This window comes from Cyprinodon tularosa, unplaced genomic scaffold (assembly GCF_016077235.1).
Source record: "Cyprinodon tularosa strain WSP-4 unplaced genomic scaffold, ASM1607723v1 ctg1398, whole genome shotgun sequence".
NCBI lineage: Eukaryota > Metazoa > Chordata > Actinopteri > Cyprinodontiformes > Cyprinodontidae > Cyprinodon > Cyprinodon tularosa.
Genome location: NW_024038219.1, coordinates 49,668 through 60,613, shown reverse-complemented (window position 1 = coordinate 60,613; position 10,946 = coordinate 49,668). Strand labels below are relative to the sequence as shown.

The 10,946-nt window shown below is 36.9% G+C and overlaps 1 protein-coding gene across 1 annotated transcript; it reads left to right on the top strand.

Annotated features, from left to right (window-relative positions):
- The first annotated feature begins 4,177 nt into the window (after positions 1-4,177).
- Positions 4,178-7,424, top strand: LOC119778831 (thiosulfate:glutathione sulfurtransferase-like). Its single transcript, XM_038278217.1, has 4 exons — positions 4,178-4,430; positions 6,603-6,728; positions 6,828-6,990; positions 7,084-7,424. Exons 1-4 carry the CDS (start codon positions 4,250-4,252, stop codon positions 7,136-7,138), a joined length of 525 nt encoding a protein of 174 aa, XP_038134145.1. The 5' UTR covers positions 4,178-4,249; the 3' UTR covers positions 7,139-7,424.
- Positions 7,425-10,946: the final 3,522 nt, after the last annotated feature.

Sequence of the window (10,946 nt, the reverse complement as noted above, 5' to 3'; positions counted from 1 at the left end):
GCTCGCCTGCAGTGCCCTGCTATCAACTTTGGCTGAATGCTATAAACAGGAGAAAAGCCATTACTTTGCAAGTTTTTCCACAGGAAATCTTTTCTTGCGCTTTACCATCAAAGTGTGATATAATGCACAACTGAGCATGATTGTGTGTGAGAAATAGAAGTCATTTGCAAAAGCAGACTTTACAGCTTTTTTGGGGCAGTTGATGTGGATGGAGATCTCCTGGGTCACTGATGAGGTGCTTTAGTAAGCATCAAGTAAGAGCGCTTAGCCTTTATAGTGATGCTTCACCAAACTCCCTATTAACGCATCGGATGACTTCCCCTGAGGGAATAAAATATGGAGCTGTATGCAGTATGCTTCCTTTCAGCAGTGGTGGTTGATCACTGGAAAGCTGTGTTTCCTTGCTCTTTTTTTTCCTTTTTTTAGTTAAAGACTGAAAGTTTCCTATAGAGATTAATGAAAGTAAGTATGGATAGCAACTCAGCAGATTAACAAAGGGAGAGTCTACTAATCAAAGAGCCAACAACTGTGAAAAATTAGTTTCTCTGGGGGGCTGTCTTGCCGAAAGGAAGATTATAAAATCACAAGATTTTTAGAAACATGCCAGGGTACTTACACGTCAAGCTACATCGTTCTTTGTAAGGATGTGAACTGAGATGAGAAGAAGCATGGAGCTGGAAACACATTATGTGCATGGATTGTTAGCTTTGCTAAAAATTCAAATGTGTTGACTTCAGACACAGCTGAAAAAGAATGGATCGATAGCAACATACGTCCCGTTTTTCTTAGAGCGCATTCAAAATTGGCAAATATTCAACCCGTTTAACAGTCACGACTGTTATCATTTTGATAGAGGAACAGTGTGTTTTTCTAGATTACAATGTTTACATGTTGTAAAATCTTGTAATATATAGCATTTGGTAATTGGTTCAGTCTCACAAAAAAACATAGGGTAAACCTTACCTGAAGGACTGTTATGTTACTTATAGAGTAGCCTTATTTTCTATTTGTGTGAATCTATGTGGTGTGTATTAAACAATTATTTAGTTTGATAACATGTAAATGACATTTGCAATGCTGAATAACATGCATACATCTTCAATTAAAGGTGATAATGACCCAGAACAATTTGACTAGGTCCCTATAACCACCAAAGGGTACAGCTAATACAGAACAGCTAAGTGGGAGGCAGTGGAAGCGATTATCATGAATGGTTGCTATTATCACAAGGCACAAATCTCACATGAAAAGGTGATAACAGTTCTTCACATATATGACTTTAATTTATGCCAGGAATCTATGGAAGCTGTGAAGTGCACAGTCTTCACCTGTTTGAAAAGAAAGATCTCTATCCCCAGTCTATCGAAAGAGAGAGTATCTGAAATTCATTTAAAAGATGATTATTAAATTAATTTAATGTGATGCTTAGTGAGCGAACATATTGAGCCAATGTCCCGTTGCTTAAAGAAATGTAGCACTAGGTCCTGCAAGACAAGATTTTCAGTATGTGTTGCATGGCTGAGCACTGAGGACATCCCTTGAGGCTATAAAAACAGCACAAGTGTGAGATGGGGAAATATGCTGCTTTTGCTCAGTAAAACAGATGTCTAACTATTTAAGTGTCCCCAAGGAGACAAAAGGGAACAACAGTTATTCAAGGTTACTTAAATAATTTTAAGGAATGATTTTCATTATCTCTGTTGTAACTCTCTGTTTTAACTTATAAGCCAAAGGGCTGCTGGATGTCTACAAGTGAAAAAATAAATTAAATGAATTTGGATAACATTGAAGTTGTGTATGATATAAAAAGTCTACATATAGTGTATTTATGCAAGGCTTTGAAATTCAGAAAAAATAAAAAAATAAGAAGAGAAAGAAACTGCATTTAAGTGGTTAAAAAAACAGTCAAATGAAATAAAAATACAGGATATTGTACATCACTGAAATGCAAAGAAGATAAGTAAGATATTAATTAAATAAACTATTTAAATTTGAAGTTAGCATCAAAATAACAAGGAGATGGATGTGTCTCTGATTTTAATATAACTTTCAAGGGGAACAGATCATTAATAAAAACTATTTGATTGTAAGGCTGCACAGTGTTGCAGTGCGCAGCACAGCTGCCTTGCAGCAAGAAGGTTCTGGGTTTTATTCCTGGCCTGGGGAATTTATGCATGGAGCTTGCGTATCTTCCCCATGCATGTGTGGGTTATCTCTGGGTACTCCTGCTTCCTCCCACAGTCCAAAAACATAACTGTTAAGTTAATTGGCTTCTCTAAAGTCTCCTTGGCTGTGAGTGTGTGTGTGTGTGGGTGAATGGTTGTTTGTCTCTGTGTTGCCCTGCGATGGACTGGCGACCTGTCTAGGCTGTACCCCCTCGCGACCACAGCAGAGATAACCGTGAATTCTGAAATTTAAGTGAGATTTCTGAGAAAAAAGTCAGAATTCTGAGATTAAAGTCAGAAATCTGAAATTAAAGTCAGAATTCTACGATTAAGATGTAATAAAATTCAGAAATCTGTCAATTTTTTTTTTCAGTGGCCATAATCCTCTTCCGTATAACCACAATAAAGGGATCAACGAGAAGAGACACCTCTGCTAGGGAGGTGGAAGGCCGGAAAGATTGCATGTGGATGGTCGTTTGGTGCATGGCGCGTGTTTTGAAGCTGCTTATGGAGAAATGTCTTGGGCCGTGAGTAGTGAGGAAACAGGAAGCGATTCTTGTGGGATGGAAGAGGGAAATAGTGACAATGAAGGTTGGAAGATAGCAACATCAAAAAATGAGAAAAAGCGGAAAAAACAGAGATCAGTTCAAGGGGAATCTAGTTCAGAACAATCCAGTGATGATCATTCCATACATTCCACAGCACAACAAAATGAATTCAAAGTCATATTCAAAGTCGTTAATCAGGCAGACTCTTTTACAAATTGGAATCCGGTTCACTTAACAAAAACCATCAATAAACTTGTCGGAGAAGTCAGAGGTGCCAGAATTCTGTACAGTGGAGACCTGCTAATTATCTGCAGAGACAGCGCCCAGCAAGGCAAAGCAATACGGATCAACAAAATTGACGGGATAAGAGTTCAGTGCAGCTTAATGGAGAACAAAAAGTTCAGCAGGGGAGTCATTGGAGGAGTTCCTCTAAAAATTTCTGAAAAAGAGATTCTGGAAAACATAAGAGGTGCAAAAGTAAAAGAAGTAAAACGGTTAAAAACAACAAGAAACGGAGAAAGATCTGACAGTTTATCTGTGCTAATTAAATTCGAAGAAGAGCAATTACCAAGCAAAGTATTCATCGGTTACATAAGCTATAATGTCAAAATCTACAATCCTCCACCATTGAGATGTTTCAAATGCCAAAAATTCGGTCACATTGCAGCAGTTTGTAAAGGGAAACAGAGGTGTGGAAGGTGTGCAGGAGAACATGAGTACGGAAAATGTGGAAAAGAAGCTAAAATAAAATGCTGTAATTGTGGTGGAGAACATACTGCTGCCTATCGCGGCTGTGAAGCAAGCAAAAGGTCTGAGGAAATTAAAAAAATGAAATTTGAGCTCGGAATAACCTACGCTGAAGCTGCAAAAAGGATCCCATCTCAGTCAGAAAAACCCAAACCTACAGTTCAACACACAGCAAATTCCAAACCTCTAGAGAAATCTCTAAAAATTGATGAAGACTCACTTATTGTTAAAAAGACAAATTTTGTTCTTTTCATGGTAGAAGTTATTAATTGTACTGCACAGACAACAAAAAAAACGGAAAAAATCAAAATAATAGTGAAGGCTGCAGAAAAATATCTGGACATTAAAGATTTGAACTGGGAGATGGTTGGAAGTATGATGGGAGGACCGATGGGACCATCAGAAACTGGCAGAGTTAAGATGACCTAGAGTAAATTAAAATTATATGGGCAAATGTGATTTAGTATTATGTTGGTTTAAGTTACACAGGTTTTTTTTTTTTTTTTTTTTTTTTTTTTTTTTGGGGGGGTGAATCGTTTCCTGTTTTCTTGCTTTACTCCATATCAGTTGGTGGCGGTAATGCACAATTCACAAGTCTGCCAACCGCCATAAAATCCCATAAGAAGAAGAAGAAGACACCTCTGCTAGTTGGTGGTCATCCAGAGGGGGCGCTGTCGCGGTTTCGTACCTTTCGAAACAAAGAAGCAGCCAGGAGACCTTTTATATTTCCAAAGAAGAAGAACCCGGCTTTACTAATCCTTTCGTACTGTACGTCATATTCAGTTGGTGATGATCTTGTCGCACAGTAGTCTGTACACTATTCCTGTCCTCATAATGCTGTCCCTCCTGGGGTCACGAAGTCTATGTCAAGTTGTTACCGAAGTCAACCGAAGGTCTTATCCGACTGTAGCTTCGTTTATCCGGAGTTACACCACCCCCACTCCAACATGCGGAGGAACATATGACGACGGTAAATGAAATAAAAAAGAGATTTTATAGGACCGTGTCCTTCTGGAGTCACCTCTGAAAGCACACATGCATGAATGTGACATTTATATTTAACATAAGAGCTGTTTTTTTTTCTTTTCGTTTTTTGGTAGATATTATGTTCTAATTGCTTAATGTTTTAAGTCTGCTTCTTAATTCTGGCATTTCTGCTTACGGCAAGTTGGGAAACGGCTAACTCTTCCTGTAAAGTTGTGGGAGTTGCTGAGCCATGGGTTTGATTTTACGAGAGTATTTTAATGTTTTTGAACGCTTGTTCACCTTAACCTCTGAACGTTCAGAGACTTTTCTGCTCAGTCACGGTGACTGATGGTTTTACATGGAAACCTGCATTGTTTTTTTTTTATCAACTGTGTAACACTCTTCCTTAGGAATCCAGCTGTCAGACCAGATTACAACCTATTTTTATGAGCTGATTTTACACCCAGCCTTATGTGTTTGATTAACATACATTTTGTTTTTGATCAGAGCTGTTTGACATTCTGATTTTGGGAATTTACTTTTTGGATAAGTTGTACATTTAACTGAAATTCTTCATCAGCAGCACAGAAGATGTTAAAGCAGCTGGAAACATGCAGGAGCTGGCTTTACTAAAGTTGGTGAAATTGTTTTGTAGATAGTAAAAATCATCCATCCTTGGTTAGTAAAGCATTTTTCTGGATGATTTAAAAACAGTTAAAAGAAAAAAACCCAAAACATTAAGAATACACCTGACAAAAGTTCCAGTGCTCTGAAAGTGAACTTGGTCACCACAGTTTTTATTGATAGTTGACAGCTTTTACAACTATAACCACTAAAAGCACAGACTAAACATTATATATAAACTTATATTAAATACTTTATACCACCTTTCAAAATTATTAACAAAATACATAATTATAAAAAGTGAAAAGTCAGAAGAATGTGAAAAGGTAGACAAGAAATGCTCTGACTTTTCAATATCAGTGTATCTTGAAACCTTCTCCGGAATGTAAACAAAGACGGTAAAGTTGAGCATTTATTTTTTCTTTATGTACAAACTTAAAGTCCTTCTTATCTAGTCTGGTCCATAAACCCTTTAACCTTAGCTTAGCCTGTTATGCAATCATTTTCTGAAAAAGTTTATTTTTTTTCTCTTGGGCTGCTGTTTGCCTCGACGTACTGAACAGGGTATTATAATTCTGTGAGAAGTTGCTTGACATAGAATGTGGTTTCAAATAGTTTTAAAGATGCATTATTTGGTTTACAAATTCTAACATTTGGTTTGTGAGAGTTCTTTGACGGGATTTCCTCAGCAGATTTTGATGAAAAATAATCAATACATGTCAGTATGGACTAGGGTTGTCAAAAATATTAATACTTCAAAAAGTGCCGATAGTTGATGCTGTAATCGGTTTCAAAACTATTTTTGCTATTCTTAAATTTTAGTTTTCTGTAGTATCTATGAATTAAAATAATAATTCCTCATGCAAACTCTGATTACAATTAAATTGTTTTACTTTTGGATTAATAAATTCCCCTTTAAGATTAATAAAGTGTTTTTGAATTAAATTGTTTGCATTAATTTGCACACTTATTTAAATAGCAACTGTGTTTCTATTTAGAAATTATGCTCCATGCTGAGATAGAATGATTTTTTATGCTGATAAAAAAAAATTTTATGCCTCTAATTATTTCTTTCTTTTTTTTTTATCTCCATGGTAGTGTATCGACAATCATATCTATGTTGAATGTTTTCCTGGTATAGATACCAAGTTTGAAATGTTGGTACCGTGAAAACCCTATAGTAGCAATAGATTAGGTAGATTTATATTGAGGGAAAGATTTGAAGTCGGTTTGTTTCTCCTCAAGATTTTGATAATTATAGCTTATAGATGCTGCAGACGTGCAATTCAGAAACAGGCCTTTAGATATAATGAACCTTGATGTTTTTTCTGAAAAACTGTATCTTAGAGAGTGCTGAGTAAAACTCTTGTTGCATTTGATGTAAAATCTTTATTACAAGCTGTTTTTAAAAGCGCCACCAGGTTTTGGTGAAGTGATAAAAAGCTGTTTGGAGGCTCATTAGCATAACATCAGGGAAGAGCTGACTGGAAAATGTCATTGTTTCAATAAAAACATTGTAACTATGACCTTTAACCTCTCTTTTTCTTCATAGAAGCGTCAATAGTGACCCCCTCACAGTTGAAGTCCATGCTGTCCAGCCGTAACATTCAGCTTTTTGATGTGAGGAACCCAGATGAATACCAGGAAGGCCACATTCCTCAAGCAGTCAACCTTCCATGTAAGTAGCAATGCATGTACAGTCTAGTTCAAAGCGATTTATCTAGAGGTTTATCTTTACCATTTCCTTCGCAATGACTGATTTTTTCTTTTTTTCAAGTGGATGTTGTGGAGGAGTCTCTGAAGCTGCCTGCTGAGCAATTTCAGCAGAAGTTTGTAGTCAAGGCTCCTGGGAAAGATGATGCCAACATAGTGTTTCACTGCAAAACCGGCATCAGGAGCGCTGAGGCTCTGGGCATTGCTCGTCAACTGGGATTTCACAGGTAAAAACAGGCACATCTCCATTTACAAATCGTTGACAAAGCAGGAGCTGAGATAACCCCTTATTTTTTTTCCTGCATGCGTCTTTTTCTCAGGGCAAGACATCTGAAAGGAGGATATAGTGCCTGGGTTGAGCAGGAAGGAAACTGAATCCCAGTAAAAATCTACTTGCCATCAGAGACAGCTTTTTAGAAGTGCAAAATACTAAAGCAACACTCCAAAACGTAAACATTTTTCACTTTGGCAGCTTGCGAAACTTTGGTTGTTTTAAGTTATGACATTTTAGAAGCTTTATTTAAACCTACGGATTTTAATGACAGTAACTATGAAATCTGGGTAACTACTGAAAGTGTCTTTTATTCTAGATAAAGTCGTAGGACATGTGCTCAGTGTAAAAATGTTTCATGATAATAAAGTGTTCCAAGTTTTAAAAGGTCTCTTTCTGGAGTTTTCCTTTTGAAATAATCATACAGGTTTGTACAGTAAATTTTATTTCTGCAGCTGAAATCGAGTGTTGTAGGTTCCTAATTACTATGCTGCGTTGGATGATTTTGCAGCAAACATTTTCTTTAAAGTCTCTACACCACTGAACATGAAGAAACCGATATCAGTAACCCTTCTTTTGTGAACTTCTGGTAAGATTGAGAAAGTTTAAATTGAGGAGAAAAAATAATTAAAATGAAAACAATGGCTGAATCTTTGGTTTTTTTCTACCTGAACTTGATTTAGAGGAAGACATTGGAAAGGGAACAGCAAGGCTGTAACAAACCTTTGGTTTGTGATATATATAAAAATTGAACTATCAAAATCTATGGTTGTTGAGGTAATATGGTTGATCTCAGTTTCAGTTTATTTTATTTATATAGCACAAATTCACAACACGTCGTCTCAAGGCACTTTACAGTTCAACCAGATCATCCAGTCAAATTGATTCAAAGTTTTCGATTTAAGGAAAACCAGTTGATTGCAATGACTCATTGACTCGGATGCAATCCCTCACACTAAGCATGCTTGTAGCGACAGTGGAGAGGAAAAACTACCTTTTAACACGAAGAAACCTCCAGCAGAACCAGGCTCAGCTCTCTCATATGCTTATATTAAAGTCCTCCACATCTGTCTTATTGAGCTTTGGACCATAATGGCAGTGAGACGTCAGAATTAGGATTTTAAAATAAAATGGGAGATTTAACTGTATAGATGTTACAATTATAAAGGGCTAGGGTTGGTTGGAAGGATCTTCTGTAGAGGTCTGTCTTGCACTAAGTCTGGAGAAGCCTCTTACTGAAGACAATCTGTTAATGCTTTAACAGTATAATGATGAGGGTGATCATGCTGATCCTTTTTTTTTTTCGGAGAAATTCCCTGTAAAATCATCTCCCAAGGAGTCCCTAGAACAGAGCCGGCCTTATTTATAAACTTTTTAAGTTATTTGCTAGATGCTGTTTTCCCAGTAGATAGTGGCAAAAGGATTTATAGAAGATACACAGCATCTTGCTGCAAACGCTGAAGGTTTTCCAAGCAGGACTTGGACAATTTAACATCCTAGTCTGAATAAAACCTTGTTCTTGTTGCACATTGGATATTCTGTTTGTTTTCCAAAAAGATTTCCTTTTCTGTTGAAGGAAACATACTTTTAAACATTTATTTCATTAATTTCTAAGAACCTTTATTTTAAAAACATAAGCACCATTTTAATCACTTTCAGTTAGAATTGTATCTTTTTTTTATGAAACAGGAAAAATAGATTGATGGGAAAGAGCAATGGTAAAAAAATCTGGAAGTGTGGTCGATTTAAGACTTACCTCAGTAGGGTTTTAGGATTGTTGAAATATCACATAAGTATTTAAACCATGCCAAACCCTTTGTAGGAGATATTTTGATATCTACATTGAGTTCATAACTGTGAGAAAAAACCCTTCATGGCTTTGGGTAGTTCAGTGCACAAAGGTCTATGTTGGTAGCCACAGCACAATGGAAGTTGGAACTTTTGACTTTAAATAGCTCCGCTTTAGAAATAATTCCATATAAATGAACCACATGGGATCAGAAACTCTCTGTAAATCATCATATTTCCGCATAAACTTCACTTGAAATTGGACAAACAACAAAGTAATCTATTGTTTCAAATGGAAAGGATGAAATACTTTGTAGAAAGTGAGTGTACATGTTAAACTACAGGCTTATGAGTTCAGATTTTATCTGCTACTCTGACTATTGAAGTAGAGTTTAAATTTACCTCTACAGAAAGTTTTAAACTGATTGAACAACTGAGATCTCAAACACAAAGCAGAATCATTCATATATAATTTACAATTGGGCAGGTTTTCAGCTAAAACACTTTTTTTTCCATCACTGTCAAACTGTGCTATATTAAGAATTTTTAGATTTAGAGAAATAAAGCAAGTCTGCCTCTTCAGAAATAAAATATAGAACAAAGTGCGACAAGCCTGTACTGGCTTTGCAGGGATGTCCTTTCCTTTGAGGTCTGTATGGTTGTCTTGGTGAGGCAATGTAAATCCCCAGGCATTGCCTTGGAGCAGTTACCATGTGCCACCAGTTCTGCTCCCATCCTGATTTGTTTAACCTTTAAATAAAGAAAGAAGCAATTGAAGGAACCCCTTAATAAAAACCTGCCTTGTTTTGCATTACAATGGATGCCAATTGCTTTATGCAACCAAACCATGGAGTCTGTAACCAGAGCAGTAAACATGAGGCCATCACATTCCAGGCTTCATTTTGATTCTATTTATAGTGGAGCTGCTAATTGATTTCATTGCTTAGTGCTTTCTTTTTTTTTTTTGTATGGGTTAAAATAGATGCTCAAAGCAGTTTAAAAATACTGATATATCTTGCTGCATAAAACAAAAATCCTCCACTTTTTTAATGAGCTTTAAATGTGGTTTTGTGATTGTTAAATGCCATTGACCCAAAAACATTCCTTAATATACCCAATTGGGGTCTGACAACGGGCAAAAGTTTTTCATCTGTTTTCGTCTGAAACTTAATTGCCTCCGATTTTGCAGAGGCAATCTGGATTCAGTGTGCCTGCAGAAAGGTGATCAAATCAAACGGAATGAATTATGAAGTTAATAAAATCCATTTGATCACATTCACTTAAAGCTACAGTGTGTAATAATTACAGGCATATAAAGTCAGAAATTGAATATATTATACATAACTATGTTATTTATCATCACCTATGAGCTCAGCCTTTTAACCTTAATATTTGCGTTGCCTTAGAATTCGTTATTTATAATTACATAGGAGCGGGTCTCGCAGCCATGGAGGCTGACATCTTTGCGCTACGGCAAGCGCAGAGGCAACAAACTAGCGATTGCGAGATCTCCCATTACGCTCGAAAATAACTACGGCAAGTTAAGAGAGATGAACTGAGACGGTACTGAACAGTAGATGGCAGTATTATGTCTGAGAAGCGTTTAGTCTGCCTGAAACCAAAGAAGAAGAAGAAGCAGGTATACTGCGCCTCAGTAACAAGAAAGGTAAACAAGGCGGCAGGCGTGAGTGACTTTGCAAACTGTTTGGCACTGTGTGGCCAAACATCAGACGAATGGAGGATCATGCCTACTCTGTATCACAACGAAAAGCGGCGGACACCGAACCCCCGTCATCTAAGAAGCGGAAACACGACGAGAATAAACGCAAGCGTGACAAGAAACGACAAAAAACACGGATCAACATTGGCACGGCATTTACACGATGGAAGTCACTGATGGAGGAAAAAGGTTTTCAAAGTGACGCTCAAGTTGCCAGTTTTCTCTTGGACAGGTAATTAATCCTACACACACAATTGTCTAATATCACTGCAGTTTTTGGAGTACAGGATGCTCAGACCTGTCTAAAACAATAACATGCTGCGTGATGATGCTGTTACTCTCCAGTATACTTATTCAGCAACGTCCCTGACGTTTCACAGGTAATGATTCAGTAATTTTCTGTA

Coding starts and splice junctions, on each gene's coding strand:
- LOC119778831 (XM_038278217.1), top strand. CDS start 4,250: ATGATCTTGTCGCACAGTAGTCTGTACACTATTCCTGTCCTCATAATG. Junction 4,431..6,602: donor CGGAGGAACATATGACGACG/GTAAATGAAATA, acceptor TTTTCTTCATAG/AAGCGTCAATAGTGACCCCC. Junction 6,991..7,083: donor CGTCAACTGGGATTTCACAG/GTAAAAACAGGC, acceptor TCTTTTTCTCAG/GGCAAGACATCTGAAAGGAG.